Source organism: Leptidea sinapis, chromosome 17 (genome assembly GCF_905404315.1).
Source record: "Leptidea sinapis chromosome 17, ilLepSina1.1, whole genome shotgun sequence".
NCBI lineage: Eukaryota > Metazoa > Arthropoda > Insecta > Lepidoptera > Pieridae > Leptidea > Leptidea sinapis.
The window spans coordinates 9,886,157-9,908,890 of NC_066281.1; the positions used below are offsets into that span (position 1 = coordinate 9,886,157).

At 35.6% G+C, this 22,734-nt stretch overlaps 1 protein-coding gene across 1 annotated transcript in view; it reads left to right on the top strand.

The window, feature by feature from the left end:
• LOC126968893 (uncharacterized) overlaps positions 1-22,734 on the top strand; it is a 269,048-nt gene that overhangs the window by 210,536 nt on the left and 35,778 nt on the right. The window contains exons 8-12 of the mRNA XM_050814038.1: positions 21-1,570; positions 4,753-4,895; positions 8,792-8,992; positions 12,342-12,468; positions 14,578-14,765. Coding sequence (XP_050669995.1) covers positions 21-1,570; positions 4,753-4,895; positions 8,792-8,992; positions 12,342-12,468; positions 14,578-14,765 — 2,209 coding nt within the window. The remainder of the gene's footprint in view (positions 1-20; positions 1,571-4,752; positions 4,896-8,791; positions 8,993-12,341; positions 12,469-14,577; positions 14,766-22,734) is intronic.

Here is a 22,734-nt window from a genome sequence, read left to right on the forward strand (position 1 = left end):
CTTTATGTTACTAATTTCAGGTTATTGGAAGAAGACGAAGAAAGTCTGGTGACCAATCACACTCGAGTACTAGTTCCATTCCACAGCGACTTGACGAAGACTGGGGCGAAGAATACTGGCCTCCCCCACCACCGATTTGTGATAGTCAAGCATCACCCACCTCCGAAGTAGAGCTTGAACTGCGACGAGCTCATGATCTAGCATGCGGTACATATGTCATCAGAAAAGGCAGAAACCGTAAACAATTACCAAGCTTTAACAAGAGCCCTAATAATAAAAACAATTCTGGAAATCTGTTGAAGTGTCATAGTTTAAATAGGAGCACTGAAAAGTCAATTGATGAATCGAGTATATCTATTAGTGGTTCCGGATCTGTTGGCTCCTATAACTCTAGGCCTAGTTCAGATTTGAGTCTACCTCAATCTAGATATAGTGTTGACCTAAATTCTAGATTAAGTCGTGAACTTAATACACCCAACTCAAAATACAGTATAGATCTCTGTACACCGATTTCTAGGATAAGTAAAGAAATCGTTTCACCTAAATCTAGACTTAGCTTGGATCTTAATAATAGTCAAGATAGGTATGTTAACCAAGAGTTTTATAGTCACAGTCCGAAAAGTAGAAAAGGAACAGGTGATAAAAGAGAAAAAACACCGGTTGTCCCAACCAAACTATCGCCACAAAGTAGATTTGCTGATTTCAAAAAGTATTCTTCTACATTCGATAATATTCAATCCTTAATTAAAGAAGGAAAAGTAGAGGAAACTGAGCAAAACGAATGCAATGAGACTGTTAGCGAACTTTCCATCGCTCCACCTAACATGGTTCGCGTAATCTCATTACCAGCACTTGGAACTGAACCTGACAACAATACAGCAAGTAGGCAAGCATTAATAACAACAGTAACAGAAGAAGAGGACCAAGAAAGTGGCGACCACGGTTCAAGTGGCAGCACATCGCCCCTTAGAAAAATAGAAAATAATATAAGTGCTATATTAAGTCATGGTCGGGACCAAAAACATTATACCCCATATATACCTAAAGACTGGAATATTCATAAGGATGAATATTGCGATGAGTTATCTAATGAGATATTAGAAAATAATTATCGTTTCAGTTCAAGAGAAAGACAAAAAAGACATGATATACAGAAGTCTTCCAGTCATAATGAAATTCAGAACCAAAGGTCAATTGAGCGTCGTGACCGTTCATCAAGTAGAAGGTCGAACAGTATGCATAAATCTGCGAGTGCAAAAGACGTGCCAGTAAATTTGATGCGTCAGCCGTCATCATCAGATTCAGCAGTGTCAAGTGGAGGCGATTTTCCCTTAAACGTTCAAATTGTTGAGCATTCTTACAGGCACAATCAATTGCCACCTTCTCCAAATTTGGGACACGAGATGGGTCCTTTACCACAAACACCTGAATCTCCTAAATTTCCGCCACTGCCGCCTTCACCTGTACAGGAAGTGGAAGATGAATATACTGAGATAATGCAACCGCAAGAAAGACGTCATGTGATAAAAGCTGACACGTTGCCAACTCCTACGATGGAGTTTAGACGAAGGTAAATCTATTGCTTTATTATTTTTATTAAGTAGTTTTTAGTCTTACTTCAATAAGAAAAATTCTTTATTAATATAAATCACTATAAAATACTGATATACTTAACAATCTCTATATTCTATCACCTGTATGAGACATCACCAAAGATGGACTGTTATGAATATATTGGAGATCATTCCTCAAGTTGGATGGATTGGCAAATGAATGGAGGCACCTTCTGAGAAAGCACATGGTCGCTCAGAGGGCATTGGAGAGAGTCTCAATTATTGCGAAACTGAAGTGGCAGTGGGCAGGGCACATAGTTCGACGAGTTAGAAGAGTTAAATGTTATTTCGTATGAGTAGTTCACACAATTAACAAAGGTTTTAATGCTGCATGAGAACATGAAAACGTCAAACGTCTATTCTTGTCTTGCAGAAACGTAACTGATTACTTGGGAACTTTGCTTTATATAGCAGAGTTGATTAATATATACTCGTCATTTGCGAATATGATACGCCATCAAGCCAAACAATAATAATAAGAACTTGGGAATTTCCGATCGCATAGTACACAATATTTAATGGGACAAATTTTGTAAAACTATGTATTTTTCGATAATTCACCAAATTAAAGATGAGGAAGAAGCTTGCAGTAAAGCAACTAGTAAAAAAACCAAAAGACCTTAATTTACTGTCGCTTCACGTTCTTACACATGGTAGAGGAAGAATAGATGGACAACAAATACACGGTACAAACGGCGTTTAGCAGCTTTCTTCCACGTACTACAAACCTGTGGAATGAGATTCCTTTTGCGGTGATTCCGGGACGATACGACATGGGTACCTACACCTTTAGTGTATTCGTTTTTTTTTGAAGGTGGCAACGGTCCTGTGATTCCTCTGGCGTTGCGAGAGAATGTGGGCGGCGGTGATCACCAAGTGACCCGTACGCTAGTTTGTCCTCATTTTCCATAAATAAAATTATTAGTTTGAAGACGGTGAAATATGAGAGATTGAATTAAATAGGGGTGCGCCAAAGTTCACCTAAAATTTCAACTCCGATAATTGGAAATCCGAATATGTTGTTCCTAACATTTTTCATCCTAACAATCACAATTCCTAATTAATTGTCTCTAATTTTAATAATTCCAAAGCATTCAACTTCATAATGTCAGTAGCAATAAACATCTATTATACTTTTATTTGTTTTCCTTTATTTTCTCAACATAACCATCGTTTATGCTATTATTCACAGACTTTTTTTTTCACCTGGTGTTAAGTGACTACCGCCGCCCACATTCTCTTGCAACACCAGAGGCGTTGCCGGCCTTTAAGGAAGATGTACGCGCTTTTTTTGAAGGTACCCATGTCGTATCGTCCCGGAAACACCGCACAAGGAAGCTCATTCCACAGCTTAGTAGTACGAGGAAGAAAACTCCTTGAAAACCGCACTGTGGAGGACCGCCACACATCCAGATGGTGGGGATGATATCGTAATTTGTGGCGTGTCATGCGAAGGTGGAATAAGTCATATCTTTTTTATTTAGATTTATTTTTATTCATAATAATCAATATTATATACATTAATTTTGCGTAACTTTGTTTTCACATAACATGTAGGTATAACATATAAGAATAATAGTACGACCCATCAATCATAAACCAATCCTTTTCCAGAAACCAAAGGTAGGTTAGGTTAAGTTAGAATATAAATATATATGAGCCTGGCCCCAGGCCGGGCAACAACCAGTACTTACAGTAATATTTCAGATAACAGATTCTAGATGAGATTAAAGATAATAGGTATACCAAGCTAAATATAATCTTTTACCCACATATATTTTTTATTCCACTTGGTTAAATGTTTCTTTCTGAGTGAAAATATTATGGTGAGTATGTTTAGGGATAAAAGCGTTATGATAAAAACAGTAGGAGTTTACATATATTAACATTAATGATGTTATTAATTACAATTTTCGGAAACATCAGTATTATGAGCATCGCCGGTAGCACTACAAATATTATGAATGAAAACTTTAGGATGAAAATTATTAGGAAGAATGATCATTCCGATTACAAATAGTTAGGAAGAACAATTTCGGGTAAAGAACTTTAGGTGAGCCAATATGGACCCATTATATAGTATTGACAGTTATTGGAAAGAGGATATTGAGGTCATGTAGGGTCCACTGCAACTGTAGAATTTGTAGGTTAATGATGTTTCATGGTCAGTACTCGCATCACAGATCGGCTATATACTGAAATGGAGCAAGTCAAAAGTACAGAGACTAAGAAATTATTGCACGAAAGGGATGTTGCAAGTAAAAGTAAAGGAAGTGGGATTTATTTCGGGACCGTTTAAGACATTGTATGTAATAGTATTTCTAGTTCACTGCCACTATCATAATTGACGACTCATATAGCTCAGTGATCAGTGACCCTGCCTCTTTTTGGCTTGTCTATGCTCGCTGTCATTTTATAATTTGCTGTCATGGCCATGGTCATGGTTTTATATAATAAAAGTACAAATTTATTAAAAACAAAACAAATCTTATAACTATATTTACAATACTATCTATGACCATATAAAATTAAAACTATCATTACGTGGAAGCGTACCAATAATACTGGCAGCATTTCCGCGTTGGATAGCAAAGCTGATCCGTTGACCGAAATAGCTGCCAGCGCTTGGGTTTCCAGTAGCCTTATTGAGGCGCGATAGTACTGTGTACATGCTCCGCGTCTCTGGGCCCCACGGGCCATTAATAAATTGTATATAACATTAACACCCCTGTTTAACACATCACTATTTGATCCAAACGAATTAATTATTATCGTTTGGATTTATAGTCTTTGAACGTTAAATTTAACATAATCATTTAATCAAGGAACTTTCTTCCACGTACATCCAAACTATGGACTGATCTTTCATGTATGGTGTTTTCGGGACGATACGACATGGGTAGCTTAAAAAAAAGTGTGCACACTTTTCTAAAAGGCTGGCAACTCTTCTACGATTCCTCTGGTGTTGCAGGAAAATTTACAGCAGCAGTGGTTGTTGGTGTTGCCCTCCTCGTTCATAAAAAGCAATTACTTAATTAATGTCCATATTCTACTAAATCATTTTTAACATTTTCTTGTTTTTTTTTATTAGCTCATTCTATTATGTTTTATTGTATTTTGATATGATTATTGTTTTTAGGCCGTCAGAGCCCCCTGCAGTACCTCCCCATAGAGATACAACCAATAGTCTGAAGACGAGGTCTATGGAAGCCAGTTACAACAAAAACAGAAGGAGCAGTAATTTCAAGAGTGGCTCCACAGATAGAAGGACACTACCCACAGGTAATAAATTAAAAACATTTTGTAATATTTCATCATCTGCGGGCTACTAATATTCCGAATCGATACGACGCAGCAACCTCCAAGTCTTTCTACCATCTCAAATTTTGCCTGTTTTTGCTTTCCATCAGATGAACCACTTGCCCGTTTGATTGATACAAAAAATGACATCATTTTATAATGTTTTCTTGAATTAGATTAAAATATTAATATATTTGAAGGATCACCTAACCAATAACTTTGTTTATTATAATCACGAATGGAATGCAGACCACTTTGGTACAACAGGTAATTTAATAATTTAAAACTAAATTTATTGTTTCCGAAGCGGTAATAGTGTCTAGTATATTAGAAATGACATCAAAAAGAATTGTAATGGAATCAGTTTTGAGAAAATAAATTTTTACCTTTTACTAGACGCTGCTCTGTCCATAGAAAAAAAAATGTAAGAATTCGGGGGAAAATGTAGTCTAAAGCCATCGGAAATGTATAATCAAAGTTAATTAGCTAAAAATGAAATAAAAACGTATTTTTGAATGAATTTATAATATGAAGTAACAGCATGTACATTTTTTAAAGTATCGAAATGGATATCGTATGGTCCTTAAGAGATAGACATTTATGCCATCACGGACTTTTCTGTAGCTATGAAATTCAACCATTCAACAAACAAAAAATTCCACCATACATTATTTTGTTATATTTCAAAGGCTTTAGACAGCGTTTTCGTTGAAAGCTCCCTGACGGCTTATTTTTTCCGACACGTCCAACAAACAAATTATATACTAACCTACTCGAGAACTAACACTATCCATTGGTGAAAAAAGCATAAAAATTGGTGCAGTAGTTTTTGAGTTTATCGCGAACAGACAGACAGACGTGGCGGAGAATTTTGTTTAATAATAAGATTACTAAATCAGGATAGAATAAAGAAAATGTGGATCACTGTTGTGATAAGAACTTATTGCAAAAGGTTGTCTTATTACGGATACTAGAGAATCTGTTGGAGATTCAAATTCATATTCGAATATTTTTATTCAAAATAGGATATTAAATCACAAATTAAAAGTCAAAAACTACCTCCCAAAAGAATGCCTCAAATCTGAGAAGAAAGGGCGCAATAAACACAGCGGGCTTTTTTTTTCATAAAAATGGTTACATGGTTATAAATTAACGTCGTTCAATTAAACGTATTATTGAAAAGCTTGAGGGCGGTCGCACCATTCGCAATCTATGTTATCTTTAAGACATTTTCTGGGATCTTGTTGTAAAAGCATATACATCGCCCCACAAAAGACTTACTCGACTTAACCGAGTAGTAGGCAATATAAGTTAATGTCTGTTCCTGGTATGAGACTACATATTCCAATCGTAGTTTCTTTAATTATAATATAATAATAATAAATCATTTATTTTAGGCTGCAAGGCCCATAAAATAAATACCTTATAATCTAACATACATATTTTAAAAACTTAACTATGTGTTGTCCCGAAGCAGAAATGCGCTAGATTATTGAACAGCCTTATTTGTTTAGGGTAAGCTTTACCATCACGATTGGCAATCGTTGACCACACACATCTACCGGAATCTTGTCGCCAGATCATAGAAAGCTGTGGTGGATAACACTAGCCCTGGTCCACCAAACTTACACCAGTACCTCATATCAGTTAACTTCGCTTGGGGCAGGATCTGACCAACTCTGCAATTAACCATAAGCGTTTTCAATTAGCATGGCTCCTTGGTGGCTCCTTTGCACAGGATGTAGGCTAGATTATGGGTACCACAATGGCGCCTAATTTCTGCCGTGAAGCAGTAATGTGTTAACATTTCTGTGTTTTGGTCTGAAAGTAAAAAAAAAGTGAATTTACTGAGCAAATGAGACTTAACATCTTATGTCTCAAGGTGCCGAGCACAATTGTAGTGCCGCTCAGAATTTTTGGGTTTTTCAAGAGTCCTGAGTGGCACTGCACTGTAATGGGCAAGCAGTTACCATCAACTGAACGTCCCTTATTTTCATAAAAAAAAATCCCCTGAATACAGTCTAATCAGGTGTCAGTCAGTGCAGTTTTCCAGCAACTTTCTTCCACTTACAGCCAAGCTGTGAAATTAGCTTCCTTGTGTGGTATTTCTAGACACGAAATGGGTAACCTCAAAATTCGCTTACACTTTTCTAAAAGTCCGGTAACTCCTGTGATTCCACTAGTGTTGCAAGAGAATGTGGACTGTGGTGATCACTTATCTTGTTCAGCGTGGCTTCGGATAATTCATTATTATAATAGGTGACGTTGGTACCATCAAATTAGCCTCTTTTGCGCATAGAGCTGTCTTACTACGTCTCAGTTCAAATCACATCAGATTATCTTCAACCAAGTTCGCACAGGATGTCGGTTCCATATTGGTACGTTTTCTGCCGTGAAGAACTAGTTTGATAGCACTCATTTGTTTCGATGAAGAGCGCTGTTACTACCGTTACATTACTGGCCTTATGACTCCCTAACATCACGAAGCGCATCTTCGATGCCGCTCAGATTTTTTTCCAGATTCTTCAACAATACTAAGCGAAACTGCATCGTATTACTTACCATCAGGTAAAAAAAACTAATAATAGTGAATTCCTGCAGGCATACCCACGATCATCTGCCATGAAAATAGGACCCTTTATAAATTCTGCTTGCCTATTAGTTTCGATAGATAGGTTCTACTCATTTTAGGACCTTCATCTGCTATTTATTACTCATTGTTTTCGTATTTTATTCCAATGACCAATGAAGATACCCTTTCTGTTTCTTCTTTACTGACCTTAATATCTTTTGTCAAGAAAGGTTCGCCACGAACGTACTCATTATGTTCAATTGAAAAATTTATCAGAGTAAGATTTTTCCCTCGAAGAGTCTATCTTCAAGAAGATAACTCTATGGTTACTGGTATGGTCTTTAAATATGTCTCTGAAAAAGACCATTGTTTACAGAAGGACAGGTTCGAAACTTGGTTTAATGAGAAATCTTTGTTAATAATTAGAAAATTGTGGTCCTATAAACTCTTGTAAGGGTAATGACTCATCACTAATTAGACAGAGAAGATATATAATTGCACTATTGAAAATTCAAACAATAATATCCTTAGAACTTAGAGACCTTGAGAATAACTTACAAGAAAGTACTTGGAAATTGGACATTATTTTTAACCAAAAGTTTGTCTGCTTATTCTTAGATTATAAAATTGTTCATCCATTATTTGAAGGCACTTTCTTCTATCAAACTATGGAAGAAACTTTCTTATGCTGTGTTTCAAGAACGGCATGGCTTCAAAAAACACGTACAACCAACCATCTATGCTCTTGTGATTCTTCTGGTGCTGCCGGAGAATGCGGACGACATCTAGCACTTAACTTCAGGTGACCACAATCTGGTTTGTGATCCTCTTACATAAAATAAAATATTAAAATGAATCTTTGTAGTAGTCTTACTAAGAAGCAAAAAGAAAACAGATAAATTAAAAAGGTAACTCTAAGCGAACAAACAAAAATTGAGGACGTTACCACAAAGTATGACAATTCTCAGATGGAGATGGATGGAACGCAATAAGAGGGAAAAAGAAACGGAGCAAACAAGTTATGGATTGGTACCCTACTTATAAAACTAGAAAAAGTGGAAGACAATATTATAGGATTGGAACACGAAGAAATTAAAGAACTTGCTGGGAAAAAATTTTTTAGACTCTCAAGAAAAATGGAGAAGATTGGAGGAAGTGCCTAACTCTTGCAAACGAATGAGGTTGTCGACGTCGTCTGACTCGATAAGAATTCAGCGAAAACGACAATTTTTTCTGTAAATAAGAATTTTTAAGTGTAAATACTTCTCTAACATAAAGGGTTTTATTTTTGTTGTTGTTGTTGCAGACACCGGAGCAAGTGGGGCGCGTCGTCGTACTCTTCAGCGTCAGAATCGCGACCCATCGAGCGGCCGCGGACAATTACAGACTTCTGCCAGTCTTCCAGAAACGCCAGTATTTGCCCGCGGTTGCGATGTTCCTCGGACTCCACCAAGAAACTCTACGGGACCGCCAAGGAACAACACAATGAGCTCGGTTCAAACTATAGGTAAATTCATATGAGTGTTCTGACTTCTAACAACACTTAAACCTGAAAAACATTTTTTTAATTGCTTGTCTGTGAGTCAGAATCTTAAGGCTTTTCTCCTAATCAGCTGTTCTGATAGGATAATTTATTTTAAGCAATGAGATAAATCAAAAAATCTGATTCCATAAAATTTTGGACATAATCGAACCGAATTAACGAGTCCGATAAGGTAGGTATTTGATATTGAATATTGTAGCTGAGGCAGGACACCTAATAAGGGGCAAACAAGAAAAATGGGCCAAAAGTAACAGAATGGTATCCTAGAGAAGGAAAAAGACAGAGAGGGAGACCGAGTCGTAGGTAGAGCGACGATTTAAAAGATGCCACAGGTAGGACGTGGAGTAGATCATGTCAGCAAATAGAGAGGGTAACCGAGGCCCGAAATCTTGGCTTGCTCATAAACGAAAACTTACGTTTCGAAAAATATATAATTCAGATTTTTCGTAGTTGCTTTTATAGACTGAAAGTACTATACCGAATCAGAAACTCAATAAAGAAAGACCTACGTGTATTCCTCTGTGAATCTTTGATTCTTTCCTTATTTAATTATATGGATGCAGCCATAGGTCTACGCTTATTGGAGCGTACTAAACGTCTCATACAACGTGTTCAAAACGCTTGTGCACGGTATTATTTCTCCATCCCGCGGCGAGACCACGTTACTCCTTATTTGAATAGAGAGTCATTATTAAAAATGGGGAGCCGTATGAAATTGCACTTTGCTACTATACTATTCGGTATAATAAAGAACGAAATCCCTATTTACCTATTTAAAAAGTTAAAATGGAGAATTGATGCTAACATTCCACATAAGACCCGCGCTTCGCACTCTCTTTAAATATACCCATCTTCCACACATCCGCATTTCGCGGTAGCTTTCGCTACGCAGCCACTAAGTGTTGGAATAACCTGCCACCACCACTTCGAAATTTGCACTCAAAGGAATCTTTTAGGAATTACTACAAAAAGCTATTATTGCAAGAGCAAAAACTAAATTAAATACATCAATTGTAGTGAGGATGGGTATCATTATGGATATATTTTATCTACATAATATATTACTCATGCATTTTTTATATATATTTTTATTATATAGCTAGTGGGGATGTACGTTAAAGCGTGTATCCGCATCACTACGTGATATATATTTTCTTTTCAGATTTATAAATTTATTAAGTTCTGAGCTTTGTTTGTTTTATAGGATACGATAAATATTTAAATATTATAATTATTTTTTCACACATTACTGCCAAAATAGCTTGCATGGAAAAAAATATGTACATCACTTGCAGCGTGACAAACGGCATGGAGAACTTGCTCAAATCACCAAACGCAGACGCTTAATAAAAATAACTGCTAGACTATATTGTACAATGACCGCGATGATTTTAATTTTATTTTTGTTTTTTTATTTATTGTCCAAATAGCACGGCAGTGCCACTTACACTAATTAGACGAAACACTAAAAGGAAAAATTGCAACAAAAAGTAATATTAAAAAATAATTGAATTAATTATACAATATCAATGCTCTCCGCGTACCTTAGTATTTCAGAAACTAGGGAAGACCACCCATCATTGAATGGGTCCCATTGAGCATTATTGTCCAAGAGCGCGTTGAAAAATGCTAATGAACGCGGTATAGGTGCCATGGCTCGGGCAACGGTGCGATAAAGCGGGACCACGAATAGTTTATTTTTTCGTGGGCGGAGATTATTGAATTTAGGGACACGTATACGACACAATTGCTCATGAAGATCTGGAGCATCAACGTCTCCTCGTAAAAATCGACAGATAATTTTTAGCTGGTCGCAAGTCCGCCTGAGGGAATTGAAATGATGTTTGATTCGAAGCTTCCCTCCATGTTCAACCAATCTGTGTGTTGATACCATGTGTGTAAAATAAATGTAGCAATATAATCAGAGAATTACCGTATTTTGAACAGGTAGACTGTATTTACTGAAATAATTGTCAACCCTTGAGTTAATATTGCCCCTACAGCCTAGCGAAACTCTCTAAAAAGCGATTCACTCGATTGTATGAAACGTGCAGTCATTGATATATTGACAGATGACCTCCTCTACGTTTTTAAGCAGTTGTTCGCTTTCAAACTTAGCCAGATAATACTTCGTCGTCAATCGCCGTACTTAATTACTACTATTTTAAACTTATGTCAATTGACCGCACGTCTCATACTAAATTAAATTTCAATTTTTACTTAGGCAGTCCAGCCTCGTATTACGTAGTATTTACGTCCTCTTTGTACCCTTATTGAGACACATTGTAAGATACAAATGATTTGAGTTTTCTTTAGTGTTAATTCTGCCAATGTTTGTCTTTAAGCAATTCGACACGTGTTTCGCCCCTACACGAAGCATCCTCAGGACGTGTTGTCTCGCCAAAATCTGGCACGAGATTAACACTAAAGAAAACTCAAATCATTTGTATAATAATTATGGATTTCCGCAAAGTAACGCCTACTACGATAAATACATTGTAAGATGTCCCACTTATTGTACCATCGACCAAATTGAGTCATGACACACTTTGCTGATAATTATTTTAAAATTATAAAAACAGATTTATATTTGCACGAAAAAGATTGTATGACAAATTGTGGTTTGTCAGTTTCTATGATATTAAAATGATAGCAGTTACTTAATAGGAAAAATAAGTTCAAGCTAATTTTGATCTACTTGTTTATTATGACCACATAAAGAGATTATGACTGTAGGAAAATGACATTAAGGTGGGTCATGATTGAATTTTGTAGATAGTACAATGCCCTCGTCTCTAGTCCCGAGGGTAGTCTTAAATCCATATGACATAGGTATGACAAATTTGTACCTATTGTTTTTTTTTATGGAATAGGAGGACAAACGAGCGTACGGGTCACCTGTTGTTAAGTGATCACCGCCGCCCACAATCTCTTGCAACACCAGAGGAATCACAGGAGCGTTGCCGGCCTTTAAGGAAGGTGTACGCGCTTTTTTGAAGGTACCCATGTCGTATCGTCCCGGAAACACCGCACAAGGAAGCTCATTCCACAGCTTTGTAGTACTTGGAAGAAAGCTCCTTGAATACCGCACTGTGGAGGACCGCCACACATCCAGATGGTGAGGATGATAACCTAACTTGTGGCTTGTCGTGCGAAGGTGGAATTCCGAGGCAGGAATCAGGTTAAACAGCTCTTCGGAACACTCCCCGTGATAAATGCGGTAGAAGACACACAATGAAGCGACGACTCTACGCAACGCCAATGTTTGCATGCATTTAAAATATTTTATTTAAGAATAATGATGTTGTTACAGGAAGCAGCGTCACATTGGGAGGATACGGGCGTGGATCTGTTATGGGTACTTCTGGGGTCTGCACGGGAGCTGATCTGCTGCGACTGGGAGGACCTCCGAGGGGATGGTACCCTCGCCAGAGACACCGGTAATTATCTACAAAGCTCAATTTACTATAATATTGTATTTTTAAGCAGAACCAATGTTTTAAAGCCTCGCCTAGTATCGGAATTCTGGGTCTTGAAATCTCGAGCGATTGCCAATTCCGCGGTCATTTGGAAGGCAAAGCCAAACTGGCTCTAACACACAGCACTGTACCTAGTCTTGCTATAAATACTGAAACAAAGAAAAAAGTGGTGGTGTCGTGGGACACCAGGTAGGAACGAAGTTCCTTCGGCTAATGTAGAATCGACACAATTTGTAAAAAAAAATCGTGTTCAATTTTATGTAGGTTTTCTTGATTTTTCTCTTAAATTTTGCAGATTAGTTTTTATTTAAGTACAGGAAAGTATTTAGGAAATTCAGTATTTTAGGAAATAATAAATTACGTAAAATAATAAAAAATCGTAATCCAAATTATCAATTAAAATAACAAAATATGTCTCTTTATTTTTGTTTGACAACATAAAATTACATAGAAATAGAAATATGTAATTACAAGAGAAAGGTATTATACACTACTCGCTTGTGTATACGACTGTCGCGCCTGCGCACGTCTCATTTAACGATTTTATTCCAAGGACTTTTTCTTACGGTTTTACTATCACATTTCTTTCAGTTCGATCCCGCAGCAAAATCCCTATCTCCTCCAAGCCTGCCGTAAGGAACTTAGTTCCAAAAAAAATTCTAATACTTTTTCTTCTTTCTTGCAAATAACACTTATTACTTTTACAGTGTGTTAGTTTAATATATAAATATAAAACAATTTAAAATATAAAAAGCTTATTCGAAGTGGTCTCCATTGGCTGCAATACAGTCCTTTAAACGTTGAGGCCAGTTATCAATAGAAGCACGCATTCGTACTCGGACTCTACGTATTGTTTTAGGGACTCCAAATTATCATGGCGTTTAGAGCAAGCCGTGCTCTCTAAGACTGACCAAAAATCACAATCCAGCGGATTAAGATCGATGAAGATGAAGTCCGAAACGTTCGTTTCAAACCAAGACTGCGTAGACCGAGCTTTATGACCCGGCGCAGAGTCTTGCTAGAAGAACCATTCTTGGTTATTGAACATAGTGTTGTTAAGGGGCTTCACTACCTTCTCAAGAATGGTATCTTGATACACTTGTGCTGATACTTTGATACCTTATTCACAAAAGTATGGCTTAGTAACTCCTTCATAGGTAAAACCTCCACCAAACTATCAGTGAAGTCGGATAGTGCCTACGTTGCACTGTGTCGACTAATTGAAAAGCTGCCTTAGAGCATAAATTGTAAAAAAAATCTCATTCGTATACAATTTTTTTCTGTGACCTCCCTTTGCGTACCGCTTCAGTAGTTGTTTCGTTTTTACCACCCTATTCTTATTAAAATTATAAGTTAAGAAATGACCAGTACGTCTCTTACAGCTGCAAGTGATTTTTCAATACTATTATAATATACAATAATAATACGTGACATGGTTCTAGGTGCTATCTTCATCTCCCGAGATAAAATCTTTTGCTTTCGGACAGGATTTCTTCGAATTTTTTCCCTTACTGCTTTGACCACCTTTTTCTGACTAACACTACGTGGCCATATTTTTTTCTGCTACAAACAGCACCTCTGTTTCAGTCTCATTCTACCTATTAATAGCCCGGTACACAAACAGTTTACTAATACCAACGGTGTGGAGACTTTTACAAATTGATTTTGGCTCCATACCTACTTTGTGTAATGCAATCACAGCGATTCGGTTCTCTTTATCACCCCACTCCATTTTAATATCGCGAAATATTGTACAATGTACTGGCGCCAAAATGACAAAACTCAATGAACAATCATATATAATTATCAGATTCTAAATTCAAATGTAATATTTTGTTTATTTTTAAATGTAACAGTATTTATGGTCAGACTAAGTATATACCTACATTAGCAATTTATGTCCAAAAAGTCCGATATAACAGTGCTATAGAACAGTCCGAAGACAGACGGACCAGGGAATCTTAGTAAAATAGTTCCCTTGGCTACCGTGCTATTGCGGAAGTCTAAAATAACCCAAAATAGTTTTTGTCGATGAATTGTATGATGACGTTATTATTTTTTTATGTTTAGGCCGGCTTCGATAGAGCATCTGGACAGAATCACAGCTTCCTCGAAGATGGCGGCAGACCACACCATCAACTGGGAAGGCTCCTGTGCTCGCAAACCACTCACGCTGCCACCCAACTTAACGCCGAAATTCTTTCAAAAGTCACCCAGAGAGGCTCTACGTAGAGTTACGAGCTTATTAATTAGAAAAGGTAAGTTAGTCTACGATTACTTAGTAGCTAGTAGTAGAAGTAGTTTTATGTATTTTGATTATATTTTATGTACTCTTATGTTATCTACAAATATGAGAGTGTAACAAAAAAAAATTATTCATGACCTACTTTGCTGATAGTTTCTTTGGAAATCATTCAAACAGTTAGGTTTATGTTGCACGAAAATGATTGTATGACATTTGGTAGACTGTCAGTGTCTAATAAAATGATAACAGATAATCAGGAAATGTATGTTCAATAATATTAAGTCGTATACATTTATTTTTTCTACCTAATAATTATTAATTTTATATAATTCATGCGTAGCATAAATTACACGCACATGAAACGTGGCATATTACAGTGTAGAACGATATGATTGGACGCCATCTTGTGACGTCAGATCCATGCATCAAATATCACCAATCAAAAGTACCGTTTGGAAACTGACCACTGTCTGCTGACGTCACATAATAATATGTCGAATAGGTAACGTTTATATCTGATGGATCAGATCATACTGTCACTATTTTAACCCCACATAAAGATACCGCTTTATATCAAACGGACAATCTACCGTTCCGCAACTTACCTACTCCCAAAAAACCGAAAACTGGTATTATGCAAACTCATGTATGGTTGGTTTAAAAGTTATGTACTGTTAAATGATACCGAGATATAATAATAGTAATGATTTTATGTGTGAGTAACACATAAAAACATTACTGTTGAAAATTACGGTTGAAAAATTCTAACCTAGTTCCACGGACGAGTAAAATAAGAAGGATTCCGCGCCGTGATATTAGCAAGTGAAGCACCGTTATGCTAGTGTGCGTGCGGTTACGGGAATACTAGTTACACAATTTTTTCTCTCTTATATAATCATATATGGCCACAAATACTTATATAGTATCGTTTTTACACGTTTTCTCAACGCACGACGGCATCTTAAAATATTTTATTGAGACGCAAACTGATCTGTCATCTGGGACGATGACAATTCTCTTAATGGCCGCCTATCGACCTGTATTAGTGTAAGTGTGTGCGTGGGGCTATGTATTTACACGTTAATCGGCTTGTTTTGGTGCTACACTGTTATGTAAGGTGACACGGAGTCCTTATTTTTTTACTAGTCCGTGCCTAATTTTAATAAATAACTCTATAGATTGTATATATAAAGCGTCTAATTCAAAACCTATCTCCTAAAACTGGCTGGTTACAAATAGATGATTCTGAAAATAACTGAAAATTTACAGTCTGTCTTACCAAGTCATATTTATTAAATAGAATATGACTTGGTAAGACAGCCTTAATAAGATAGATATTCTATATCCTACAAAGAGTATTGTATAAGCACCTTTTTTATCTAGAACAAAAGAAATAGCAGATTCTTCAACTAGAGAGCAAACAATTAAAGGCGAGAGTATTTTTTTATCCACAGAAGAGCTTTAGTATTATTTTTTAAATATTAACCTCAAATTATTTCTGTTACGTCTCATTGTTCCTAATTGTATGTAAATAAATAAACGTATATTCTTGTATTCAATTTGAGGCGAAAGATTTTCGTTTGTAATATTTAATAAAATACACATAATATCTATAAGTATTCCAAATTCAAATAACTTATAATCCTCGGATTAAAGGCTACTGTAGTCCCTGTAGATATGATAATAAAAAAGTAGATTGTTTCCCAAAGGTGCAAATCACTATTTTAAAACTTTAGTGCTATTTGAAACCAGAGTGGAGCGGGGGATTCAAATTGGGTCCTTCAGTACCTTCGGATTCAAATCCCTTTGGTGATTGATAGTTGAAACTTTAAATAACAATATTGATATTCCAAATTCAAATCACTTTTAATCTGTAAGGATTAAAAAGCTATTGTAGTCTCTGCTTACAGGAAATCAATCAAACTTGATATAACATCATTGACATTCTAAATTCAAATTACTTTTAATCCGTATTAATTAAAAAGCTATCGTATAATTCATCCGTTCAAAATGAGGAAAATGAGGTAAAAATATTTCGAAAAAGTTAGGTTGACGTCGTAGTTCATAAATTAACAACTGATAAATACTATTTTTAATAATATTAGGGGAATCGTTTCAATTGGCCAAAAGATTAAAAAAATTATGAGCATATGTGTACGCTCTATCAGGTAATCAGGGCCAAACACCCCAGTTGACATCAGCATTATTATGTACAGGTATCTACTACCTACATCACGCTGATGGGACTTACAATATAATATATTGATAAGGGGCAATATTAATACCATCTTTGTGCTGCAGAAGAGGGCTATTCTCGCTATTTATAACCTAGGTCCTAAAGAATAATTAAGAGAAAACTGATAAATACTATTTTAATAATATCAGGGGAATCGTTTCAATTAACCAAAAGATTAAAAAATTATTACATTAATAAAAGAAGCTAATCAATCAATTAAAATGAGTGACACTGGCACTTGTCAGTTCGTTGACATTCATACGTCAAGTGTTGACTTTCGAGTTGCGACTGTAGATTCTTCAGTCAAGATGCACAAGGCTGTCAATAGATGGCGCAACGTAAGTCAATCTGAATTTACATTAAATGGTAAATTTTATTAATCGTAATCTATAAAAAGTTATATAAATGATAAAATATTACAAGCAATCTTATTGTCTTTAGCTGCGTAATGTAATAAAGTAGAAAATAATGAAAAAGGTTTATATGCAGGTAGACATTGAAACTTTAAACCACCTTCCTTATAACAAATGCAAGTCGTGACAATAAATAGGTTTATAACATAATAGATATTTCTTCATTTACTATTTTTTATTATTTCCATAAAAACTGTTTTATACAAACGACCTATCAACCCCAAATGTCCCCAAGTGTCCAAAAGGACATTGAATTTTATTTAAAATTCAAATATTTTTATTCAAAATAGGATATAGAATGACTTATTGAATTTCAAAAACCACCCATTCCAGAAGATAGGCCTCGGACCTGAGAAGAACGGGCGCAACAAACTCAGCGGTCTTCATTTTTTTTCCATTTCCCTGATATACCTACCTACACTTATATACAACATCGTGTGTTATGCTATAATACCTAACATATCATAATATTATTGCCTTTATTTTGCTTAAAAATTACCCACGAATAAAATGAAACTCCCTCTTTTTAGAAGTCGGTTGATATAAATAGAAAAATATTTGAAGCACTTCCTAATTATTATAGCTACAGATTTAGTTGTTGGCGTTTTAATTAAAATATATTTTACTCCATAAAGGTAACTCAAGCCTACGCATTTGTAGCACGAACAATAACACAATAAGGCGCCAACAATTGGTAAGGGGACCTCAAAAGTTTGACTGCACAATAGCATCTAGCATACAATAGCGATTCTGTTACCTGTGCCATCAATATGTGCATAATAGTATGGCGTTCAATGATTCAGCCAAGGTCCGTGTGCCGTCAGCCGAGTGCGTTGTCGACGGGCGACGCCACCACGTCAGCCATCGTCGCCCTAAATCTATGAGTATTTAACCAAAGGGAGACGCCATGCGCGTGATTCATGAAACGATCAACTTTTTTAACTTGAAATAAATAATTACTAACATTGTCAATAGGCAAACACATTGAAAATTAAATTCGAAATAATAAATTATAAACTTTTATACAATAAAAGACAAACGGGCAAATTTTGACTCATTGTAACTCATAATATGTAATAATTAAGTGGTTTCTTTTATATTGGAGAATAGTGCAGCCATGGCCTACCATTTAAATCGTTTTTATACCATCTCTACTTATCATATTTTTTTCTTTGTATGGATTGAATTTGAATTCGTAATTCGATTATTTTTTAATAACTAGTATGTCGTTTTGATGGTAATGACACGAATGCGCGCAGTCGATACTTACATTTGTTTCCCTTTATCACGTTATAAAGTATGTTGAGCTAATTGTTATTACTTCCTACATTTAATTAGTGAAATGTCCTTGAACATCTTCAATGCCCTTTGATGTTAGAATTGTCTTAGCTTGGCATCGAAACGTAACCAAAAGTAACCAATTTCCGAATATATGCGCTTTTTTGTAATAAATGCAAACCAAATACTGTAACTGGCAGCTTATTTCGATTCACAATAGCTGAGACGAAAATGTTTTTGTAAATCGTACGGCTGTGGAACAACCTTCAATAACCATAATAAACAATGCTATATGACTTGTATGTTCATAAGTATGAGCCTTGCCCTCGTCTTTAATACAAAGGAATCTTTATCATTTTTACCAGCGGAAGACTTCTTTGCACAGAATGTCGTTTAAGTGAATACTATGGCGACTTTCTCTGCCGTAAAGCAGTAATGTGCAAGCATTTTTGGTGTTTCTGTTTGAATGGCGGCGTTACTAAAAAATAATGGACTAATAAGACTTAAATATCTCATTTACATGAATACTGAGCGGGAACTGCAATACAGCAAAAGTCTAGCTTGTCTCGTATTTTTTTCTAATAATTAAAAAAAGAATATGTCCGTGAATGCCGCCTTCAACTGGTTAAATACTCTAAGATCTAAAATGACAGTTGTCGGCAGTGAGTCACCTCGCGTTTCACTGAAGTGCGAGGGAGGAGACACGCTGATAAATAATAGCTAAGCAAAACTGAGATATGACTGGCCCAATTCATCATTTACAATTATAAATAATGATTTACCAAGAAATCCACGTATGTGACGGTGTCAGCTTATTTCGAGAAAAGTCAGCGATAATCAGCGTACTAACTCTCAGGAGGTCGATACGTTATTTTAACTGTGAACAACTTACACACGAATGTGGATTGAACCGGTTGCTACCAAAGATGGTAACCGGTCAGGCTTTTGAGGTCAAGTCGCGCCCTACATATGACCTAACGACTATCTCGAGATAGGAAAATTTAACATAAGTACGATTTCTCACCTAGACATACATACCATAATGACCATAACATAACATACTTATGTGGTAGCTTGAAGAAACTTAGATACATAATTCAACCATAGTATTTGTACAAGCTGATCAAATGCTTCAGTTATGCCTAATGATAAAATGAAGAACTTTAAATCATTAAGAATTAATTATGTATGTAATTGCCATAAACCAACATTTATGTCTGACACCAATGGTGATTCTAATAAATAAACAAAACAAATGCAATACGAAATTCAAAAGAATTGTTAAAAGACGATTATATGGGTTAAGGTTACTATAACATAAATGACTTTCTTAATGATAAAATACACATAACATACATTTATTCGTAAATTTGATAAAAAAAGAAGCCCGCTCAGTTTCTTGTGCCCGTGTCGTTTAGGTCTGCCGCATATATTTTCTAAAAGATGGTAGATTTTGACGTACAAAAAGTTATTGCAAATCCTATTTCGATATAAAATCTTGTTTTGCTTTGTTCAACTCTCAGGTCTCAGGATCGATACGCTACTCGAACGGTTGGCTCAGTTGGTTAGATCACCGGCACGGAACGCCGGAGGTCGTGGGTTCGAGTCCCGCATCGGTCATAAAATTTTATTTGTGAAATACACGCCTTCAACTTTCCTTTGTCGTATGCGTTGATAAGATATCTAAAATAACTCTATTATCACACTGATAACAGTAATCATTCACTCATAATTATTATCAGCTCACCAGCTCGCGGCATTGTATAAAATATGTTATGGTAAAATCGTCCTTATGTTATATCAATAACGTCAAACTTATCAAAGGAAACTGTCCAAGCGGAAACTCTTACTGACTGTATTATCTTCTTTCCGTTTAAAGATTAATAATGTTATAAGTACCTACGGACCATTTTTCGGATAATACTATAATTTTTATTTCATAAATACATAAAAGCCATGCTTGAGTAAATATTGTACATTATTTGTATGTTATGACATGGGTCAGCTACCCGACAGACGTAGTTCTGTTCATAATTAAAAAAAAACTCTTGCGGGTGGAATTTCGTAAAATCCGACCATATTTCAAGTCTCTAAGCTTTATGGTTCCAGAGATATCGTGATATATATATAGAAATCTCATATATAGATTAGAAATTGTATCGAGATTTCATTTTTGACATACGGCGGTTCCCAATTTATCTCTATCTGAAGATAGTATATCTTTAGATAGAGATAAATTACTACGTTCTACTGTCAATAATCTGAATATGTCCCAAAAATAAAACAAGAAATGTCATTAAAACCTCAAACGATCCATCGACAGTGTGGTTCTAGTGTCTTGTTTTATCTAAAAATTTGAATATAATATATATCTTTGGTATTGATATTTTTGAGTCTTCAGGGCTTTAAACAGTTTTACTAATAGATAGTTTTACTTTATAAAGTATGCACTTATGTGTTATTCGTTATGAACAATACGCAATTCATGATAATGCCATCAATTATTTATATATTATGTAAGTAGTTATAATAACGATATAAACATCTGGCAAATAATAAAAATTTGGAGTAAGTCTTTCCAATAAAAATCCCAACTTAATATTATTAATGTGAATGTAAGTTCGTTTGTTACGCTTTTACGTGGGAGCTACTGAATTGATTTTGATGAAATTTGGTACAGCGATAGACTAGAGCTTGGGAAAGGACATAGGCTACTTTTTATCCTGAAAAAATCTATGGTTCCCGCGGGATTTGTGAAAAACTGAAATTCACGTCGATGATCTATAACTATGCCAATAGTAGGTTTAGTTTTCCAGCAATCATTCTCGAAATAAGATTCATATGATATGTTGGGAACGGGAGCGAAAACTGGACACGGAACTGGAATAGGACATGAGATAATCTTCAATTCGAAACTTGCTTCTTATTTGTAAAAGGCCCTTATCTACGCGGACGGAGTCGCGGGCATAAGCTAGTAATAAGATAAAGCACAAAAAAAAGAGACGTGTTGTATAGTAAGTATATCAGGTCTCATTTAATTTACCCTCTTCATTATTCGGGTTTGAATCCCGGTAAGTGCAAGCATTTATATGATGAATATAGATGTTTGTTTCCGAGTCATGAATTTTTATATGTATTTTATGTATGTTTAAGTAAGTATATTGTAGTAAATAGCATTGCAACCTATAACACAGGCTATATATGCCTAATTTGGGGCACGATAATTTGTGTAATAAGATAAGTGTGTATATTATTATTATCATATTACTAATTAATACAAAAAATATGCGATGATTTCTTGATCAAATGTTCACTATAACAATAAAGTAAAAAAATTATTGCCCTACAAGTGGGATCATAACTATATTATATACAAGGAATTTATTATTATACTGTCTTAGCATGTATACGTTAGTAGATATCATTATTATAAGTTTCGTTTCCCTTAAGTTCATTATTCAGTCGTCATCCCTTCTGCGCACTGTCGCCAAGACCACGCCGCGCATGCAAATGGCACTACATCCGCCTTCGACCAAATCTACGAGTACATCCGGTCGATGACGATAAACTTATTTCTTTAATAGCTCTGTTAGTCATCAACTTCACAGTGTTCTCAACATATAGGTAATAATCATCCTCAATGAAATATTTAAGATTTATTAGAAGGTTTACTACGCAACCCGGTATTTTAATTTCAATTTTAGCTAAATTTAACAGAACATGTGGCACGTCAACGTCACACATTGTCCGAGACTGGCCGTACGCCCTCTTGGGCGTAGTATTAGTTGCGACACTTTGCGACTACGCCTGCGGTGTCTAGTTGGAGCGCAGCGGAGACCAATTCTTAATCTTATCTCCATTATTAGGTATATAACGTCTTTTATTGCATTTAAATTAATAGTCAAACAATTTTCTATGCTCGCGTAAATTATATCAAATCTCAAGTAGCCTTTTAAACTTGATTTATAATATTTCACCACAAACAGGCTTATGTCTGTTCTAATACAGTAACGTGGCTTATGTTCATGAAACAAGTATCCGACGTAAAAGCTTTT